The sequence below is a fragment of the Nanorana parkeri genome, unplaced genomic scaffold, assembly GCF_000935625.1.
Source record: "Nanorana parkeri isolate BGI_ZX_2015 unplaced genomic scaffold, ASM93562v1 scaffold6, whole genome shotgun sequence".
Taxonomy (NCBI): Eukaryota; Metazoa; Chordata; class Amphibia; order Anura; family Dicroglossidae; genus Nanorana; species Nanorana parkeri.
Window position 1 is genome coordinate 5,175,293 of NW_017306274.1, and position 23,054 is coordinate 5,198,346.

General features: G+C 42.9%; 1 protein-coding gene across 1 annotated transcript in view; it reads right to left on the reverse strand.

The window, feature by feature from the left end:
• Window positions 1–23,054, reverse strand: part of TOP1MT (topoisomerase (DNA) I, mitochondrial) — a 49,237-nt gene that overhangs the window by 11,412 nt on the left and 14,771 nt on the right. The window contains exons 4-5 of the mRNA XM_018553021.1: window positions 19,227–19,414; window positions 6,419–6,563 (exon numbers count right to left, since the gene is read on the reverse strand). Of these exons, the coding sequence (XP_018408523.1) occupies window positions 6,419–6,563; window positions 19,227–19,414 (333 nt within the window). The remainder of the gene's footprint in view (window positions 1–6,418; window positions 6,564–19,226; window positions 19,415–23,054) is intronic.

Genomic DNA, 23,054 nt, shown 5'->3' on the forward strand with positions numbered 1-23,054 from the left:
TAAAACATGAAATTCATTAAAAAAATAAATAAAAGCAGTGTAAGTACCTGAATTTTACCCATCAGCCTCTTGCAGTCCCTGTACAGCAGAGCTCAAAGTGGGCGAGGGAGAAGCAGCACACGGAGCCAATCAGTTTTAGTTGGCGAAAGGAGCAGATAAAGCGGAGGGAAAGTTAAAGTGGACCTTTACCCCTTTTACTAAAAATCACATCAGCATGCAGCGCTGCATGCCAATATGAAATCATCTTACATTCACTACAATTTTCTTTTACAATTATTGTTTTTCCACTTCCTGGTCCTCTTGGGCATTAGTAATGTAATGTGCCCAAGCGTTGTATCCTGGGAAGGTTGCATCAGCAGAGCATTGCTGGCAAATCTCATCTGTAATCTCATGAGATCTCAGGGAAAGGCCTTTTCCTCCCCTGAGATGATGTGCATGGTCACATGTCCTAGTCACATGTGCCAGAGTTCCGGGAAGTAAAGGGAGATATATTAATCTGCCCTTAGTAAAAATGGCCACAGTGAAAGGAATGGGGAGGAGAAGAAAAATAAAGTATGCAAAGAATAAAAAAGCCTGAAATTATCTTGAAGCATGCGTTTGTAGATTGTCATCACTAAACATTTCTAAAAGGTGTCTGTTGTTGTCATTTCAAAGATAAGGCCAAAGTTCCTCTAAGCTCATCAGTCTGCTGCTTCTCCTTTCACTGTCCAGTCACAAGCTGGGGGATGAATGAGACCTTTAAGCGTCAGTGAACGGCAGCAGAGAAAAATCAGGTCTCCTGCCCAGTGCTGCAGAGATGTGTGAATCTCAGAACTGGATTAACAAATACAAATCCTTTGGCAGGTGCAGGTCTTCTATATGCATTTCATCTGCATTTAGGAGACAGGAGTTCATTTTTAATCTCCGGTGGCAATTGTAGAATTTTGTTACTGGGACAGAAAGTCAAAAAGGTAATCCAATGGTTACCAGGATAAAAAAACAATTACAAGGGTTTCAATATAATGCCACGCGATCCAAAACCAAATTTTGGTGCACTTAAAGCCAAACTCTAAGAGAAATGGCTTACATATAGGTGTCCTGTGATTGGAGGAGAGATTATGTCACAGCTCTGCTCCCTCCTCTCCAATCACAGAACACCTTGTATTCTTTGGAGGATCATACAAGGCATTTTTTGAATGGGAAAGTAGGAGGGGTGGGGATGCCACTGAACACTGCAAGCCGCATCCCTCGCCCCCCACAGTGCCCAGAACACAATAGTTATATACACTGAGTGGCCAGATTATTATGATCACCCCATCAGTACTTCGTTGGGCCGCCTCGTGATTCCACGAGATGTTGAAAGGTGATGCGAGGAATCTGACACGGCACTGTTGCCCTTCTGTTGTCTTGTACCAGTCTTGCCACTCTCCGTTCTGCCCTAACATTGACTAGTCGCTGACGGCCACAATTCGCACGGTCAGGCCCAGATTTTCGGCTGACAGTCCGGTCTTTAAACACTAACAACAGCTGCTCTTGAACATTTAACAAATTCTGCTGTTTTGCTGATACTCGCTCCATGGCTCTGAGCGCCAACAATCATCCCACATTCAAAGGCTATTAAATGGCGTTGTTTACCCGTATGTTCAGAAACAAAATCGCTTCTACTGTCGTGGTAAACAACCTGCTTCCCTATTTATAATGGTCTGGCCCTCTAGCAACTTCAGCGCCAAAATTATAGCTAATTTGCCTATAAATGTCAGGTGGTCATAATAAACTGGCCACTTAGTGTATAGGAGCCGGCATGCTGCAAGATTATACTTTATTGCCTCCTACCACACAACATACAGCTTCTTGGATATTTTTTTCCCAGAATTTGGCTTCAAGCAATGTAATAAGGGCCAAAGGGGTTAATCCTATTGCAGGAATTAAGCCCGGAATAAATAGTTCTGCCGAGTCTTCCTCCAGTTTGTATCCTGAACTTTCTCCTTCACATAAAAACAGCTTAATAATGTGATATCGCAACCGCAAGTACGCAGCCAATTTTACTGTATGCAATACGAATCCTCCTACCGGGCTCGTCAAGCTATGAAAAACTCCTCCGTTTGTCGGCGGCTTAACCATTCATTATTTGAAAGGGATTCTGGGAGTAGTTGATGGCGCACAACGCAAATATACATATTTGTATTACCCGTGGCAATACATGACCAAGCATCGCTCCGCGACAGAAGCCAGTACAGCTCATGCCACGGCTTAAATCAGCGCTCGCCGCCTGCCGAGATCTACCCCGATTACGAGCATTAGGCATTCATGAATGGTAATAAAAAAAAAAGCACACAGTGCACCTCTCACTCTCCCAAATGCACTTCCAGCTCAGGACATTTGTCAGCTGTAGCCTTGGAAATGTTCGAAGTTCTGCCGTCCCAACGCTCAGATGCGCGACACCTGCACCCGCCATCCAGAGGCTGAAACCATCCATCAATTATTCAGCTTTGGAGTTGTGTTCTGCCAATGCACATGAAGCTCTGGAGTCTGCTAAGCCTGTGACCTGGGAATGGTGGCGGACTTTGCTGAGGGATATGTGAAAATGTAATCTATCAATAGAATCAGCCAGTCCTCCGATGTATGCCTCTCCCTAACACATCCATCAATATTTCCAACCCGCCTCAGAGTTAGGCTGATACCAAGGAGTGTAGTTCATTGTAGTGCAGTTTTCCCCACACATCAGGGATATACTATACATTACCACCTTTAATGTATATCCCCAATTTTCCCCAAATATACATTACCAGAATTTTAATTGGAAATTTATGCACAACTGAATGACTCCTTGCAGGACCCAATGGATGAGTCAAGTGTCATCAGCACACCAGACGAAATGGTCAAGTGATCATCCTTTACGATGCATTATTATACAGGATTTATATAGCACCAGCAGTTTGTGCAGCGCTTTACAATATAAGGAGGACATTACAATCACAATACAATTCAAGACAAGATGGTAAGGAGGCATGTTGTCACATTGAAGCAATTCAATGCTTCAATGTGACAACATGCATCAATAAAGGGCGATCACTTGACCATTTCGTCTGGTGTGCTGACGACACTTGACTCCTTGGAGGGACTCGTCACTTCCTGCATAGTTCCATCCTGGCTTTCAATCACAGTTAGTCTTAAATAAGTTAAGCGTCACCCATTTGTCCCATATGCTTCACCCTCTGGTGCTTGGGGAAAACAGTGTTGCTCTATTTTTCACCCCTTCCCCAGTGCCTGCCTGAGTTTTAATTGAAGGGCATTGCAGTAGACACTTCCTGTCTTCAGACAGTCTCTTACAAGACCCACGATCTCAAACATGCCCCCTGGGCTTCAGAAGTGTCGATCACAGCTAATGTATCCTAAGTGGTGCACACAACTTCCATAGGGCCAGATTCATCTGGATGAGAAAGCTTCTGAAGAGCCCCCTCACTGTGCACACCGAATCCTAGGACCCAAGAACTGCAGCCAACAGTGTGCTATAAGCCGTTCTATTGCTCTCCATGTGTGAATGCAGAGCTTCTCGGAGAGTTGAAGTGACATGCCGAGTTCCTTATTGTATTAGGTGATTATGTGTGCCGTATTATCCACTAATACAGGAGCTGTAGGAGCATGAAAGGGGAGCTTGGGCTAATGTCTTATGCTGTGCACTGTGATCTAGACCAGCATTCTTCAACCTTTTTCCAGTCACGGCACCTTTTAAAAAGTATGCAGAATCTCAAAGCACCCCAGTCTAAAATGTGAAAGAGTAAAATGTAAAAATTAGGGTTGCACAGATACCAAGTACAGTACTCGGTACAAGTACGAATACATGTACCGATACTTTTGAGCTCCAAGACTACACTACAGAAAAATTCAAAAGTTAGGAGGCTGCTGTCATTTGTAAGGAGCACACGGAGCTCCTGGGATTTGTACATCTCCGTTTTATTGTATGATTTTATTTTTATAAATATAAAGGAATGCACAGATACCAGTTTTGCGAGTACGAGTACTGGTACTTGCCGAGTACTTACAAGTACGAGTACGGATACATTTTTGTTTATTGTGGTGTGACAGTTTTTCTAAAAAAATACAGACTAATGATTTCAGGACAGTGGTGGAGTGCCAGAGCCAGGTCCCAGCTGCAACCCTGGTAGTTCTTATGAAAATGCCAAGTATCTGCACTGGTACTCGAAAAGTATCTGTGCATCCCTAGTAAAAATACATGTGTCTGGTACGAATTTTAAGGGGAGATCCAATGCAAAAAAAAGTGTTTTCCCTCTTTACATCAGTGCCCCCCCCTTTCACACCAGAAGCCCCCCTTTACATCAGGGGCCCCCTACAGCAAAACCTTTAAGGCACCCCAGGGTGCCACTGCACCCTAGTTGAGAAAGGGTGGTCTAGACTGCAAACACATGAAACACTGAGCATCTAGTAACTTTTTTGTATTGTCCACATCAAGGTAAAGCGGTCTGTATTCATTTGGATAGGCCTAATATCTGCTAAAATGTAATTCACTGCTAAGTGGGTGTTACAGCAGTGATGGCTTCTTCTGTGCTGTCCTCTGTTGGTAACCCATAGTGCTCTGGAAATCCTGTATTCAAGTCAACATATGATCTCTGCTGAAGGGCAAGACCAGCCATTTGCTTTCTAACCTAAAGGACGCATTATGACCCTAGGCGAGCAATTCATGTGGCTAGCAGCCTAAACCAGGAAAGCATAGAAACATAAGAGTGACCCCAGAAAAAGACCAAAATGGTTCATTGAGTCTGCCCACTTTTTTTTAACCTTTTGGTTCGTGTATAGATCTATATTTTGTCCCAGGCATATTTAAATTCACTTACTGTTTGCTGACCTCACTACATCTGCTGGAGGTCTGTTCCAAGCACCTTGGCAAAATTATATTTAAGGTCAGTTTTGACCCTTCCTCCTGCTAGTTTGAGATCATGAACCTCCGTGTCCTTGATCTTGGCTTCATATTGAAAATATTGCCCTCTTGAACCTTTTTCTCACCCACAAGGCAAGCATGCAGACGTGGGAAGTCCATTCAGATTCCTCACCAATAGCGTTCCCGAGAGACAACGATAAAACTTCAAAGTGGTTTAACACTTCCGGCAGCTTCCAAACACTTTTGGGTCAACTAACCCTTTAAGATGCACTTTAAAATGCAGCATTGCTAAAGCAACAGCGTTCCTTCGACTTACATATATTTCGGTGGCAGAAGCTTTATCGGCACTTATATTGCTGGGAATATCTGAACATGTATAATGTTCCTGTTTGGCTGTGGAATAGATGCATGGACTCATTTACAGTCTTATACATCCCAGCGGGCCAATGAACAGAATGTGCTGTGATCAGTGCGGGAAGATCAGTGCGCTGCAACTTCTGCAGTATCCTCTTCCAGTCTGATGTACACATCGCCGGAGACAAAAATACTGGGGGGCCATGCTGGGAACTGTAGTACTTTAGAGTTAGCCACAGGTTGTACAATAGTGATGTAGAACCCTAGTGAAGTTGTGACAGGTGTAAAAAACATTAAAAGGGAAGACGGCGAATTCTCTGCATGTACACAGACATTGTAGTGTATATACTGGCACTGATCTGAAGGCGACAGCTCTGAAAGCACAGAGGAAAGGTAGAGGATGAGGTTAGACTTTTCACAATTGCTTTGCATGGATATGTTTATGCATTGTGGCGGCTAATGCAGGGCGAGGTGGCGAAAAAAGGACACTCCTAGTCCTTTGAGGAAGGGGGATGCAGATTGGAATTAGGCTGTAATACAGTGGTAGGCAATCTCGGCACTCCAGCTGTTGTGAAACTACAAATCCCATAAGGCATTTCAAGACTGAGCCATAGGCGTGAATTGTGTTTAGCGGGCTACAGGAGGCCGGTACAAAGGCAGATTGAGATACATTAAAATTAATATACAGAAGACATTTTCCTATACCTTTGCTTTGAAGACTTCACAAACTAAATCCCACTCTACAGTGGGAAGCCCCCATAACCAATACTATGGCAATTTCATATACAGGGTTACAAAATTGTTTCCTACAGTCTGTGTAGAAAAGTCTGCATGGTGCAGAGTAAATAAGACCGTGGTTTTGAGACCGTGGCAGTGCAAATGTGATTTGGACTTTGCATGATGCAGAGGACACTTGCTCCGTGTGGAAGCAGTGGAGCCTCTGCAGAAGTCAGAAGTGCCCCCTGCTGAATCAGAGGTAGCGATTCCCAATTAGCAGGGCGCACAAGCTTTACTGAGTGCAGAGCTACAGATCTGATTCTGCAAGGGTGTGCGGGACCTCTGTAGAGACACCACTGCTTCCATACAGAAAGGCCTTGGTTATGAAGGAGTAACCACTGCATTTACTATAGAAAGGTTACATTTTAAAAATTCATAAAATGGGTAAATCTAATTGTTTCAATTCTGTACCTTTAACTTGGAATTGGCATTCAGCATGATGTATTTTACCAGTCCCTGAACGTTTTCAGTCCACGATGCCAGCCAGGTGACAGTATTGTCATGACGGACCTCCTTCCATTTGTGCCCAGCAGGGGGTTCTGGAATTTTGGAGTCTCTGCAAAAGATGGACGGACAAGATTTACCCCTCATTATGGGATGCACCAAGTCACATAAGGGCCCATTCAGACAACATAATGTGTAGCAACAGACAGCAGCCATCACATTTCATTTTCCTGCAGTGAGATCAAATTGTGAGGTCCGAACAGTTAGTGCGTCAAACATTTCTTTACCTTCCGAACAAGCCTTAGAAGGCAAAAGGGATTTTCTTTTCTCCATATATAATGTAGTTTTATATAATGTGTTTTTCCCCATAGTTCTCCTTAGGGTAACGGGAGGACACAAACTAGCGTCCTCCCGTCACCCTAAGCTCAGTATACCGCAAGCTACAGCTCGCGGTATACCGAGACGCCGCAGCCGGAGTGGATCACGACTTAGATGACGGGATCCGCCCAGCTGCGTGAGTGACAGCTGGCTCTGCCCATCTAGAGGCAGAGCCAGCTGTACCTGCCCCCTCCCCGTCCGTTCCGCCAGTCAGCGCTGGCAGATCGGAGCGGGGAGAGGGGAATCCAGCCCCTCCACCTGTCACGGCAGAGAGCCGTGACAGGATCGAGAGGCGAGCGAACCCGGTATGTGTTCGCTCACCTCCCGATCTACTGAGCCGACCTGTGACAGTCTCATTGTCACAGGTCGGCTAGAACTATGAGGTGAGTGAAAAGCACCCCCCCTCATAGTTCTCCTTTAAAGGATTAACACATATGCAGACCATCAAGGATGGAATTGTATCCCTAGAGGGAGCGGAGTTCAACAACTCTCACACCTCCCATACTGTTCTTGGGACAACATCTACCTTGACACATTCCATGGTGATTGGATTGGAGGGCCTGTGCTACCTGTATGGATATAAATATTGGGTATGTTCCTGACACTGAAGTGAAGTAGTGGCTTGGCTAAGATATGAAAGGTCTTCAAAATCACAGAAAAGGTCCAGCTGTTTGTGACTCACCACTATGTATTTCTTTAAAAGTTCTAGTTTTGCACGGGGTGGGCAAAGATTAGAACCTGCATCAAGTTTTTATTGCTGTGTCCCATCTGCCATGGTGACCATTATCATGGGGGCCAAAAGTGAGAAGAAAACCCTAAGTGTGGGCAATATTCCAGTGGAGAATCCTGCACTGGTGACAGCTGTTTATAAGAGGGGATTTCCCCTCCCTTTGAAAGCTTAAAGATGATAGAAGACCCCATTAGCTCACGTTCCAAACATGTTTTACCTTCCTGAACAAGCCTCAGACCATCTGTGAAGGTTCTCATTCATCCAGGTCATGATTTAGCTAGTAGTTGGCATTCACAATCACCATTATAGTCTCTATGCTTCATTGTCACCTGATGAGTCATTACCCGCCGCGTGATTCGCTAATAATGCTTCTGGTGTCGGCAAGTACCAGAAAAAAAAAATATTGGCACTCAATACCGAAAAATCGGTATCGGTGCATCCCTACTCTCCACCAAAACCTGGTCATCAGACTATAAAAAAACTTAACCTTAACTGCTTACACTCTCCGTGAGCTCTAGCCCTCCTTTAAAGCCCACTTGACCTTTCAGTTTAAAATCAGCTAAATACATTCCAAGTGCATCATGCCATACTGCTCACTTTCTAAAGCAGCCACAGCCTGAATAGGAAAGCCTGTCCCCTGCCAGCATGCTGCAGAGAGGGACCCTTGCGCTGGGTGGAAGCAGAGGTTTCTGCAGTGATCGGACATCCCCTTACTGAATCAGACCTATAGCTCTGCTGTCCGCAAAGCCCTGATTGGAGAGCTCTAGCTCTGACTCAGCAGGGGGCATGGCGGACCTCTACAGAAAGACCACAGCTTCCACACAGAGCAAGGGTCCTTCTCTAAGGCATGCTGGCAGAGGACAAGCTTTTCTACTCAGGCCCTGGCTACTTTCTAAAGAAAATGAATTATAATCCTTTAAACACATTTTGTTTTGATACATGTGGAATGTACTTGGCCAATTTAAAGTGAAAGTCCAAGCCCTGCACTATGACTTTGATCCACTGGAACAAACATGCAGCAGCTAAAGAATTGACAGCCAGAAATTAGCATTTCTGAAGCATGTCAACAGTGACAGCCCCTCCAATGTTTGTCAGTTCCTAAAACATGAAGGACATTGTGCAATACATGCAATTAAACACAACCAGATTGGATGCCAATAACTCCCAGTGATTCCCAGTGACTAGTAGATCAGAGGAAGCTGATACAAGATCGTATTTCAGGAAATTATAGTAGCCGCATATGAGTCACACACCTCTACAATACTGCACATTTCTATCTAAATTAAAGGACAATTCCTGCACAGTCCATAACGCCATCGCTCAGTTATGTCACGGGTTATTAACTCTGAACATGCTACAATCTCAAATTCAACTTTGCTGCTATGAATGATGAATTGGAAGCCTGGAACCAAGCAGAAGGTGAATTGTGAATGACCTGGCAGGTCACAAGTTCACAATCTGATTTGAAGAATAAGGAATTAATTTTCCGGAAGGGAATGGCTTTGTCTACTGTAATACATTTGCCTGATCCAGCAGGTGGCGCTGTTGTATATGAAATCAGCACACAGAGCCCCCTTTGTAGGTGTGTAAACCCCTTGACATTTCAAGATGTGCAATTTGACAAATAAAAATGTCTCAGGCTTAGGGAAACAAAATGTGGTTTTACAAGCACAGCATGAACACAGGATAAAGCCTGGTGTAACCCCCACAGGGGTTGTGTGTAATGGTCTGCCCAGTAGTGTATAGACAATTATGATCAGCTTCAAGGGTTAAGGCTTTATACCTTTTTTTCAGTAAAAGGTGAAATAATAGCAATAATTGGAGGAATTAAAATGGGGTACATTGGGGCATTAACAGAACCAACTCAACTAAAAACACACACGTTAGAGAGGACCAGTGCTGAAATCATATAGGAGGCTGTCATTACTTGTTTAATAAACTCATTCACCTGGCTGTCTCTGGCTTAAATGCTTTCTGCATTACAAACCCAAAAAGCCCAAGCGCCCCTTAGAAGAACAGCCCCAGCGCCCCTAGCTGAACAGCCCCAGCGCCCCTAGCTGAACAGCCCCAGCGCCCCTAGCTGAACAGCCCCAGCGCCCCTAGCTGAACAGCCCCAGCGCCCCTAGGAGAAAAGTCAGAGTGCCCTTAAAAGGAGGGTCAGAGCTCCTCAAAATGAAAAAAAAAATGCTTTGAAGAGAAAAAAAAAAAAAAAAGGTCAACGCACACTGGAAGCTCAGAGTGCTCCTAATCTGCCATCTTGTTCTAGTTTAGTGAAGCAGCCTACATATTGCTTTCAGTTGGTTTCTACTAAAAAGTGTATTAAAAGGAGACCTGTAGTGAGAAAAACTCAAAAGCCTTTGAAAATGCTAGTTGCTTGGTAGTTATGCTGATTCAATGGCTTCTGTTATAGTTAGGCCTGGCTCACACCATAAGCAGCGGCCCAATGCATGATACTGCGTGTTTAGTACATGTTATTGCACAATGCGTGCGGTACCGTGCATTGCCATTCATTTGAATGGAGGCCCAATATACCTTCGGCTATTTTGTCTGCAGTTCAAGGAAGTGTGCAGCACTCCCACAATCTTTCCTGTCTTGCGATACTACTAAACACGGCCACACTCAGCTCTTTGTGCTGCAAACCCACCCAAATACAAGATATACTTTCCAATTTAGCAACTACCAAAAACCAGCTGCAGTATCACCAACACCCACTAGATGGCAGAACAGAATGCTTCTATCCAAACCTGAGTCCTAGGACTGAGCAGGAACATTGGCAAATATGAAACACTAACTGTATATAGTCATTGAAGGGCCACAGCTTTTATTACCAGATACAGTAACCACATTAAAAGTTTTTTTTTTTCATCGCCAGGATGACATTGAATTACATTATCATAAATACTAACATTTTACAAATCGAAAAGCAGGTCCTTGACAGTGCCCCTTTTAAGTGCATTGCATATCCTAGTAGCCACCAGCTACACGTAACCGGCACAGTGGGTACATAATTAGGTCATTACCCCTAAATGCATTATAAAGCAATTATTTCGTGAACTCAAGACCAACTTGGGAAATTAAGCCACATACTACTTGTAAATTACAATGGTGACTGTTGACCTGAAGTCAAGCGTCAGTAAACTCCTATTTCCTAGCCAACCTTATTTCTAGGCTCTATTAAGGGCCCATCATTGTTCCCAAACCTCTCCAAACTGCAAAACCTAATCCCATCACCCTTCCTTTAAAAGTACAATGTAATGTCCACCTTAATTATTAAAATGGGTAGGAGGGAGGGAGAGCTTTGGTACAAAGGGGCTGCTTCTGTGATGTTGCTCTCTACTTTCTGCTCTCCAACCCTGGCCATTCATAACCAAGCTAAAACAATCCTATCCATTTCAGTTTTTACCCTTCCCTGTCCTTTATGTAGTCCACCTAAGTCATAAACCTCTTCCCATATTTTGGTTTGGTCAGGGCAATCTATAGGCCAAATCTGGACCCAAAACTGAATAAAAATTAAACATATATCTTAGCCTCCTGTTCTCTTCTGCAAGTAATAACACTAGTCACGGAGACCAAGGGTCAGCACTCTGAGCAACAGGGCTGCGATGCTTTGGACAGAGCAGTCCAACTATACAGAGAGATGACTTCATCAATGTTCTTCTTCTCCATTGAAAAGTCACAAGCTATGGGTCCTAGACCGTACTTTATTTGTCCAACTGCCTCTACTCTGCAGGGAAGTTCAAGACTTGGCCACAAGATTGGCTTAACACATTAAACAATGTTTTGGCAGGTAAAATCATTCCATGCGTGTATTTCAGCTGTGTATTTAATTGGTGCTCATCTTGTGAGGTCCACTATGTTCCGGGCATCTCCAGTAACCATCAGCTTCCCGGGTTCTCCTCCTCTGACAACACAGGCCTCCTCCATTCTTGAGGCCTAGTAAAACACTTTCCACACTCCAGCACCCCCACCCCACACTACAGTAGAGTCACACTACACCTAGGTAGGTACAATCAGTGCCAGAACACCTGGGATTTACCACATAAAAGCCAACTATAATTCAGCCAGACCGACTACAGCTGTGGCAATCAATACATTTCTAGTAGCCACCTCACAAAAGGTGATGGGGACTACACTTGAATACTAAGATATTAAAAATGGTTTCCCAGACACAACCCAGTAGGTTAGATGGGGCTATAACAATGGCTTCATCAACAAGATGGTGTAGGAATTGCAGAAAACCAGGGCAACCAATCAGGAGCCATAACCAATCAGGAGCCCATTCAAAATAAATGGGCTGAAATCCAGAGCAAGGCATTTTTCACAGCGTAATGTTGTGCTGCGCTATGGCGTGTTCCAGTGCACATGTTTTTTAATTACCACAATGCCATGGTGTGAATTAGCCTCCAATAGAGGCATGCCCAATGTACTCAGTCAAAGGGCTCTCAGCCTGGCTTCGTGAATGTTAAAACTGCCATGCATCATTTGCCACTGAACTCAGATCAATCGTGGATAAGCCCATCGGATTAACACGTCATATAAATACTGCGCAGACCTAAAGAGATTGCCAACTCCTGAACAAGTTGAATAAATGCATACTTAAAGCTCAGTGTTTAAAGAAAAATACAGGTAATGAAAAAGATGCTGATAGATTAACCGACAACTGCCAGGAGATTAAATCCTCCAGATGCATCACTTTAGTTCATCGCTATCATTAATTCACTCCTGGTGTCTCTGGCATTATACATCGCAATAGTAAATTATCTTGCAAGTTCTGCTAAAATCAGGTCAGCGCGGAGTAGAAAGCCTTCATATAGACACACACAGTACATTGGAGCTATGATACCATGTGGCTGTGGCACTCAAAGTGATGATTGAGTGGTATTAAGAGGCCCAAAGTGTGCCATGGGTTTCCCTCTCCATTACACCACCAGTCCGTAATGTTGATGCAAGGCAGGCTTTGAAGAATTCACACTGTTGACACCAAATTCCAACCCTACCATCTGTGTGCCTTGTCAAAAATCAAGGTTCATCAAACCAGGATACTTTTCTTTAGTGTCCAACTGTCTAGCTTTGGTGAGCCCATGTATACTGCAGCCTCAGCTTTTTGTTCTTGGTTAACAGGAGTAGAACCCAATGCGGTCTTCTGATGATGTAGCCCATCTGCCAGAAGGTTCATATCTGTATGGTCTCCATTCATCCAATATGGTCTACTGCATCCAATGTGGTCTTCTGCTATTGTAGCCCATTTGCCTCAAGGTTCAACATCAGCATTGTGAGTTCTTCTGCTTACCACAGTTGTACAGGGTGGTCATCCAAGTCTCAAAAAAGTCTCCATCCTCATATAGTCATCCAATGTGGTCTTCTGCAGTTGTTTCCCTATTGCCTCAAGGTTCAACATCCGTATTGAGATGCTCTTTACAAAGGTGGTAAGGAAAAGAGTGGTCATCTAAGATACTATAGCCTTTCTGTCAGCTCAAACCAGTCTGACCTCTGTCAACAAGGAGTCTCCATCGTCATCTGACCTCTGTCAACAAGGAGTCTCAATCGTCCCCAGACTTCTGTCAACAAGGAGTCTCCATCGTCATCCATCAATTCTGACTAAATGCTAAGGATGTGTGTGCAAACACCAGGATATCAGCAGTTACATGAACCAGTTTGTATGGATCATGCCATGGTCAAAAGGATCAAGTGGATTGGGTCATTAAGTTGCCAGGTTTTCAGCCACGGGCACAGAAGAACGGATGGAGTTTATAGTCTATGCTTAAAGTCTACTGGTATACTCTGGTCCTCACTTCTGAGCACGGGTTGTGAACCAAAGCTGTGAATGAGATTTGATAAATTGCTGCGTTTGCCTTTTGTCAGAGCATTGCAGTATATGAGATACAGCTGAGGCTCCATTATATTGAGAGGTGCCAGTGGACATGGTTTAGGTCTTCTTATAGATGCTGTACCAAGTACACTGTACTCAATAGAAGCCTGATCCGGAAATTAGCATACATTATAATACAAAATAAACTACTGCTGTCCAGTTTTCCTCTACGCCAGCAAAAAATCTCCACATTTGGAAAGTGTTAACAATGATCATTGTTGAACTAGATTACAGTCCTCGCAAGCGTCCCTTTGAAGACGCGGTCTCCAGCTAATCCTCCTGTCCGCGTGTTCTGTGCCATCCTACTGCTCTCGGCATGCTACAAAATCTCTCTAATTTTCCTAACCGTTCGGACTTCAGTGTGAGATGTTTTGACATCGCAGGGTCAAAGAGACACACAGTGTATTAATCCCAGTTAAGTCTGTACTCAGCAGGCAGAGCACAGCCAGCCCCATCCGCACTAACACACTGTCCTTGTCTGTTACTGGATGCCAGATCACTACAACTTTTCTGTTCCTAAATAAATAAAATGAACTGCCAGTGAAATGTTTGAAAATTTGGAATACTTTGAAGACTAATTCTGAAGTTTTTTTTTTATATAGTCACAGCTTATTTCTACATTTTGGTAAGGGGCAGCCTCCGCTTTAGAGTAAACTCCAAACAAAGAGCTAAAAACATCGAAATGCATAAAAGTGAACGGTCTTGTATGCCAAAGGATGTTCAGACAGTTTTAGGATCCAGGCACTCCTGCAAGGGAATACAGCTTTCAAATAGGCAATATAGCATGGTCAAAGACCTATCCTACATCCTTTCATTGGCCCTTGTGTTCAGTAGATGCATCAGTAAACAGAGACCTTGACACATAGCAAAAAGTCTGAGCAACCCATGTACCTGTAGGGAACAAAAAGAGTCTCCTGCTGCCCATCCGGCTCCGAAATTGTACCCTAAAGACTGCTGGGAAATGAACACTTCCTGGCATTGCGATGTGTGAGGTCCCCCCCACAGCTCTCACTGATTCCCTCCTGTAGACCTCCATTCACTAATGCTGCAGAGGTCAGCCGTGGGAATCAGTAACAGTTGTAGGTGACCCAGGAGATCAACACTACCTGAAGTGTCCGTTTCCCAGCAGACTTCAGGTCAGAATTCCAAAGGAGTACCGATACAGTTGCCCTTTATCCCAGTTCCATCAGTGAACTGGTAAATCCTCTTCACTACTAGCCCCCCACCCCCACAGGGTTACAGGCCATATACCATTGCTGCCCATGTACTAATATAGGTTGCTGTCTTCATAAGGAAACCTTCATTTTTCAAACACTTGTATCACAGGGAGCCTAACCCACTGTGGTAACAAAAGCAGTATCTCTAAGTCACCAAAGAGTAGATCTCTTAACATTCTGCTTACACATGTTTTTGCTGGTTTAACAATTATACCGCAACAAATATAAAATATTCTATTATTCCCTTGAAAGCCAATTCCACCTTTTGGACCAGGTTTCATGTTACACTTGTATTTAGGTGTGACATGAAGCATGGTCACATTGTGAAGCCCCCCCCCCCTTAAATTTGCAGGGTGGTTCTTTGTTTAATTTGTTACGGCTTTGTATGTCTCTGCCGCACAACCACATTATTCATTCACAGATCTATTCACACTATGGCCGAGGGACTCCTGGATCTCAATAGAGCACAAGTGCAGTGATGTCACCTTACTTGTATTTCATTGATAATTTCCTCCAGCCCTGTAACTGAAAGTCTATCTCAATATGGACCTGGCGTGTGAGAACAAGTCTGCAAAAGTCTGAGCATTCCCCCCACAATCCACCGATAATGGTTTCATTGCTTTGCAGACTAGTGCAAAATAAATTAATGGATGCACACTTTTTTTTTAAATCAATGTGTGTGCGTTTACTAAAGTGACACTAAACTCAGGAGTTAAGAATGCAATCATGTACCTTAACTATTAAACAAAAATGTATCTTATTTGTGCAGCTGTAGATCCTCAAATCTTCTCTGAATTGGTGCTGACACTGTCCTTCCTTCTGGAGGGTGGCTCCTTTTGTTCCCCATGGTCCCTGTTTGTGTTGTAATGTAGTCACCGCACCAAGCTCACTCCCGCGATGGACTACAATCTCACATTTAGTTTACTACTTTGTATTGAGATTGTTGTCCATCCCAGAGGTGAGCTTGGAGCGGTGACTACTTTACAACACACAGGGACCATGGGGAACAAAAGTAGCCTCCCTCTAGAAGGACAGTGTCAGCACCAATTCAGAGATGATTGGAGGATCTACAGTTGATACACAAATAAAATACATTTTTTGTTACTAGTGAAGGTACCTGAATTTAGTTTTAGGATTTAACTCCTGAGTTTTAGGTAATTTTTTGCAAGCATTAGAATTGGCCTTTAAATTGTATAATAGATCTGGAGCTGTCCTGGGTGCTGAAGTGACAATCCTGTTTTCTTGATACACAGTAGCTCTTGGACAGATTATAGGGATAGGAAAACGCATTACCCACAGGCTTTGCCGCTGTATGGGTCCCTTAGGGGTGGGGACCAATTTCCCAACTATTACAGCTCAAACTGGCAACAATTACCGTGTCACTTAAGTGAATTCCAGGATTTCAAAAGAATCCAGCTGTGACTAAGTATTGCAAGGTCTTTCTCCAGACTTTTTAAGTCACTAGTAACATTTAAGCACTCCGGTTCATTGTTTGGTCTGCTATTTTATATGCATTTTAATTGCTCGTCGTTTCTCCTGACAAACCAATAAACCGATATAAATAAAGTAACTGTACTTTCCAAACAGCAAGTAACAAAGTTTTGCTGGTGGGGGGCAAGAGTACAAAAATAAAAATTGCTCTTGGTACTGGTCTTTTTTTGTAATCTCTGTGACCGAAAACAGATGCCCCGGTACATTGAGTCCCCTCTTCCGGGGATTTTGAATGAGACAGCAAGGAGCCCATAAGGTGTGTTTGGGAATCACTCATGAATTACAAACAAGGGTTAATCTCTTCTTACTCATAAGGATCGGACATACAAAACACACCACGATGGTTTAATATGCGGGACTCAAGGCCTTTCTACAGTGTCTGATGTGCTGCAGTCCAGCAAGTCAGAGTCCTGGAAAGGGTGCTGGAGAGGATATAAATCAGTCCCACATGCAGCAAGAGATCGTTTTGCTTTTTTCTGTTCCTGTAACACCAGTGCAAGGTTGCCACCAGGAAAAGAAGGCACAATTATCAAAACCATTGGCAGAAGATCTAACCCTTACATAGCCATCGCCCCCATAAATAAAATGGCTGGAGTTTGGTATTGGGGTTCATTGACCTGATAACACATGCTTTTTTATATTGCATTGAAAAGTCTTTTTTTTCCCCCCCTTATTTTTGGACTTCTTTCCCTTGTTGCTCCGCCCATACCTCAACGTGCTTGGAAAAATTGCAACCTGTCCAGCGGATTGGTGTGAACTGACACCATAGACAATAAGGCTATTTTCTTTGCCATGGATTGTGTTGGGCAAGCAACACTGCCGGCATAAATGAGGCATTAAGGTTTTTTTTTTTTATTCTGAGCACAGTGTACTTCTGTGTATCTAGTTTAAACCCAACTGTAGCTTTTCTCTTCATGCAGATCACCATACCACCCCTCCAATACATCTCCCGCATCTACTCTTCACATTCCAGCACTGCCCCTTGTGTTCAAGGTCCAGTGGCATTCAACAAACATCCTATACGCCCAGGGTGTCAAGAACCCACCTCCTGGTGGTGCTTCAGAGTGCAGTGCCATTCTCTATAGCACTCTGGACCTTCTCACCACAGAGGATAGCAAAGGACCCATAAGGCAGACTAAAACTGGGGGGAAAAAGATATCTATCTATCTATCTATCTATCTATCTATATATATCTATATATATCTATATATATCTATATATATCTATATATATCTATATATATCTATATATATCTATATATATCTATATATATCTATATATATCTATATATATCTATATATATCTATATATATCTATATATATCTATATATATCTATATATATCTATATATATCTATATATATCTATATATATCTATATATATCTATATATATCTATATATATCTATATATATCTATATATATCTATATATATCTATATATATCTGTATATATCTATATATATATATTTTTAAATTTATTATTTTTTATATATTGCAGACTGTCCCTCCTTGGAGCCCTATGCAAAACTAAAGTCTGGACTGGAGTTGGCCTTGAATAATTGAGTACAGGTCTTCTTTAACCGTACATCTTGGGTTATAAAAAAAAAAAATATAGGGAAGGAAGGGCACGACATTTTACACACACAAAAAAGCTGCAATAATGGAAAATGTAATTTTCTAAAATCCCTTTAGTTAACCACTACTCTCCAAATTACCAGTCAATTTGTAGTGCTTAACTGTCATTTGAAAATAGCCAGCGAAAGGAAAAATCAGAAGCAAACTGCTATTTCCTTTAAATGACTTCAGTCCATTTATTTCCCAGAGGCTTCAGCCCCGAGGTCAGATTTCAACTCGGGAATAATCAGCAGGATACTGAAAGAACATTCACTGCAAGGTAAACGTGGCTGAGTGATTCAGACGAATGCAAAGTACAACTCAGCAGCTATGGTTATAGCAAGGAGCTCCGCATCAAAGGTGCAGATAGACAGAAGTTTACCAACGGCAGAGCTTACGGAAGGCTTATACTTCAATATTAACAGATAGTCATGTTTAAGTGTATTTCAACCCAAGAACAAAGATGTAATATATTGCACCTTACCAGACCTTAGATTTGGTGGCCGCATTAGGTTTCTAATTTTTTAGGCTTTTTTTCCTTCATTTCTACCTGGTGGTCCTACCAGTATCACTTCTTATCATAGGGTGATGGGGTCACTCAATGCATCTCTGGTGACAGTTATATTTTTGCACACGCATCACTTTAAGGCCATTCAAGTGAAATCCGATGCATGGTAAGCGGTGCCACCACATAGAACAGGCAACGGACAGCCAGCATTTTGGAAGATGTTGGAAGCAAAGTTTTATTTCACAGAATATACAAAGAAGGAGGACCCCTCTATCGTTCATCACATTTGCACCACCAAAAGCTTATTATCCTTGACATGCTGTGAAGTAAAACCTACCTTCCCAATCTTCCCGAGCGTTGGCTGTCCGTTACATGTCTGTTTGGTGACAATGTGGACTCCCTGCACTGCATCCATAAAGAAGCAGCGTAGTCACCCAAGAACAGATTAGGACTACAGAACATCTCTTCCCTTCATAAAAGCTAGTGGTGTTCTATAGTTCAGCCAACTGATAACAGCACTAACTGGTAGCATTGCAGCAGAGCCTCCTGTCTCCTGCCCCCAAAGTACCTCTTCTGCACCACAAGATATCCTCAGTCATCCTGGATAAATGACACCCATTGTCATTTAATATACAAGGCTGAGGACATACTGCGAGTGCAGGGCCACTTGCACAGGGGTTGAGGGAGTGTACTGTAGTTCACAGAAACTGGAGAAGACTGCTAACAGAGCACCACAGCCACCTGCCTCAAGTCCCCCACAGTACCTTTTCTACCTACAAGATGTCTTCAGTCTTCCTGGTTGAATGACACTCAGTATGATTTAACACAGAAGACTGACAGACTAAGTGCATTGAGTCAGTCTGCGACAATAGGGGCCCAGATCCCAGAGTTGGAATAAAATAAAAATTGGTGTTTTCTGTTCAGATAATAGAAATGCAAGGAAATGATGCTACTCATCAGTGACCTACTTGCTGCAGTTAATTATGATATCTTCAGGTACAATTCTCTTTTTCAACATGCCCTGCTTGGGGTGGTCACCTCGCCCTCGAAACAAGCCAGGCGGCTCAATCTTGAAGTTCCCAATTTTTTCTCTGTGATTATCCAGGATGCAGTAACCATATTCCTCCACGATCTTCTGATTCTCTTCTTTCAATTTCTATTGCAAGGACAGAGGGCGGTACAAACAAAGAGGTTTTACAATAGTCATCCTATAGAACCCTAAAGAATCCCAATACATGACAGGTTTTCAAACAATACAAAAAGGTGCTACAAATGCCCCTTTCTAAAACAAATACATTTAACATCTTGTATCCTTTAAAATATCTAGCAGAAAGAAAAACTAATTTGGTCTTGTCTTCTCTCCTTCGAAAGCTATGGATCATCAACAGTACCACCAGTTAACATTACCTGATAAAGTGATCTGCAGACACTGGGCTCTCTGCATATAGCATTAACACAAATGGAGCATCCCTAGCATCATTTTGGACATGCATGGTCCCCATGTATGCACAACAGAAAGGGATACCTCCTTAGAAACACCAGAAAATACTGTAGTATCTCTCCTCCTCAGCACATTTCCCCTTCTAATGCTTTGGTTTTATCAGCAAAACCCCTCCACCAGCAGTGCTGAATTTACTCTGCTGCCACCTGGTCAGGTTCGTCAATGCCCCCCCTCCACGCCAAATTCTCCCCCCAATGAAGAATGGCAACCAGATGGTGGAGGCGGCAGGGATGGTTTAATTTTTAATTCTATTCATTTCTATTTTTTTTACTTTATCACTTTTTTTTTTTATATTTATTTTTTTACTTTTTACATTTTTATTTATCTCATTATCTTTTCCTTTTTTTAATAATTACTTTTTATTTTATTATTTTTACTTCATCAATTTCCTAAATTTTTTAATTTTACTTATTTCTCGTCTTTTACTTTAAAAAAAAAAATTGTATTTCATTATTTTTTGCTTTATCGTTTTAATTTTTTTCACTTAACTTTATTGCTATCACACAGGAGCTAACAAACCCCTGTGAGATAGCATTTGAAGGTGAAAGGTTCTTTATTGAACCTGTCATTTCCAATACAGGCGTTTGAGCACAGCGCTGTGCTGGATCTCCTGTGACAGCGGAGATGGGAAGGCTGCGAGTGCATGCCCAGGCGTCATGTCCCAGGTGTCAGGCGATAGGAATTCTACACCTCTGCTGCCCCTCTACTCCCTGCTGCCCCAAGGCTGGGTCTCAGTGGCCTTGTGGGAAATCTGGCCCTTCTCACCAGATCAATATAGGCAAAGAGACTTTTCTGGCAAAAGAATCTACCCGCCAACATCTAGGAAGAAATGACTAGAAGCCAGCTTAGATGCAAGAGTAAAAACCAAGCCCTCTAGTGCTCCCACCAAGACTTTCCAAATTTCCCAAATTTCCCTTGGGCATCCCAGGAATCTCAAGGTCCTGGGTAAATCTTGAGTGCTGCCATGACCTCCTCCTGCCTCCGAGCCTCTATTGGTCCCTAAATGTGAAGGGTGATCTCAATGACCAGTGGGGGGGGTGTCATGAAAGGGCAGAAGAGCAATCTCAGTGCCCAATGGTGAGGAGTGAAAGGTAATAAGGGTGATCTCAGTGACCAATGGTGAGAAGTGAAAGGCAAGAATGGTGATCTCAGTGACCAACGGAGAGGAATGAAAAGGCAGCAAGTATGATCTTTTATTAAAATAATTAAAATAATTGTGTTGCGATGATAACGTTGCCCAACGGTGAGGATTGAACAGCAGGAGGGGCAATGTCATTGACCAATGGAGATAAGTGAAAGGCAAGAAGGGTGAGCTCTGACCAATGGACCAATGGAGAGGAGTAAAAGGCAGAAGGAAAGCAATATCTTTTTTTTTTTTTTGCGAAAATTGAAAAATTGCCCATTAGAGGCTTGTTTAGGAGCCATATACAGCCAGTTCTGCAGAAGCAGATTGTTCTCAATAAGCAGGCATAGCTTGTTCTCTAAAGTCAGGGGATAGTTTAAAAAAGAAAAAAAGTAATAAAATGATTTGTGTTTCATTCCACAAACAGGCAATCAGCCCCTTGTTGGGAAAGCACATAAGGTGCTGCTCGTTATTCAGACCACATAAGGATTCCAGTTCTAAAATAAGGCATCTTACCTTGAAGTCATCAGTCATTTTTGGGCTTTGTGGACTCAGGTGAACTTTGGTTTTACCAAAAGCTTAAACAGATAAAACTTCAGCGCTGCAAGTTATCAGCAGCACGTACTAAAGCCAATTACTTCATAGGGGTAAATGCAGAGTACAGATTATGACAATTCCGAGCTGTTCATACACAGCAGATCTGATCCATGAAGAATACCCATCACTTTTTTAAATTCAAACTATGACTTCAAGTATAATACTGTGTATTGCAGCTCATCAGACCCTTAGATGTGATGGCTTCACTAGTTTTCTTTTAAAGTGGCACTAAACTTGGGACTTAAATCTTAAAATTGCATTCAAATGCCTTAACCATTAACAAAAATGTAGCCTATTTGTGCATCACTCAGCTGTAGATCCTCCATTGAGGACGTAACAAGGGCAAGTCTTTGGCCAGAAAGTTTTGGTAGTGAATACCGTCTTCTTTTGCACCTCTTGGAAGGTAGAAGAGATCTGAAAACTGCTGAGGTGCCAGTACTCCGAATGCCATTTGTGTCGGCACCTCCTCTCTGGAGATCCTCCATGTTTAGCCCTTACAATCCGCACACTCAAAGCTCTGTACGTGGGCCCCCCTCCTCTCCTGACCACATTAGGAAATCATGGTGCAGTGCTGTGGACAGGCAGAGAAATTAAGTGGCAGGTGTTGCCGTTCTTCAGATTTTAGCCGGTTTGGCAAGTGCGGCGCTCTGGATCCGCGCAGTTCCCGTTTTATCTGTTCTTTTTGAGATTCAAGTCATTAATCATACACACTGAAAATTCACAAAATCCAGCCACTTTCACAGCTGCCCTCATTTATCTTCGGTAAGGGAAAATACAACTCTTAAAATTTCTTGCCTGTTTTGTCAGATGCTCAAAACATCAGAAATAGGAATTTAAAGAACCTTTCCAGTAGAATCCAAAATGGAAAGTGTTTTTTGGCTGGAGTGGGGTTCTCTAGTGTTCTGGGTTATCATTGGGACCAAAGGTAGAACAAAATTGGGGGTCCCACTGCTGATAGTAGGTCCAATATAGTATTTTAGACAATATTTATGTGTTATACTATAAATCATATAATTGTATTGCTTTTTAAACATAAAATACCCCATTGCATTCTATCAGCAGTGGCACCCCCTGTTTGTTCTACATTTGGTTGCACTTGGGACCCCCTAACCTGATAGGGGAGCCCTTAGTTTTGTGTGGGAGCAGGCCCTCCAAGAACATTTGACTTTTTAAAAGGAAGTGAACGATTGACAAATCTAGCACCTCTCTCAAAACATCTCCAGGGGTTATTAATGGGGTCCAAGTAACCGCTAGAGAGATCCCCCTTACCTCTAGCTTGGATTTTAAGACAAGCTACAGGGATCGATTTAACCATTTTTGGCTTGGGTTTCCTGTTGAAGCTGGAGCCAACCATCTCTTGGGGTGAGGTTCTGCGATATGATGACATATTTCTGTGGAGGATTCACTAGAGGGTGTAGGACACAAACTGTGCAACATCTGCCCTGTAATGGATAGCCTGCAGGAACATGTGGAGGACTCACTTAACTCATGGCAGAGGACAGAGGCAAAAGGATAGCCCAGCTACATCCACCTAAACTCGAAATTCAAGGCCTGTCCTCAATGGCATATTATGGA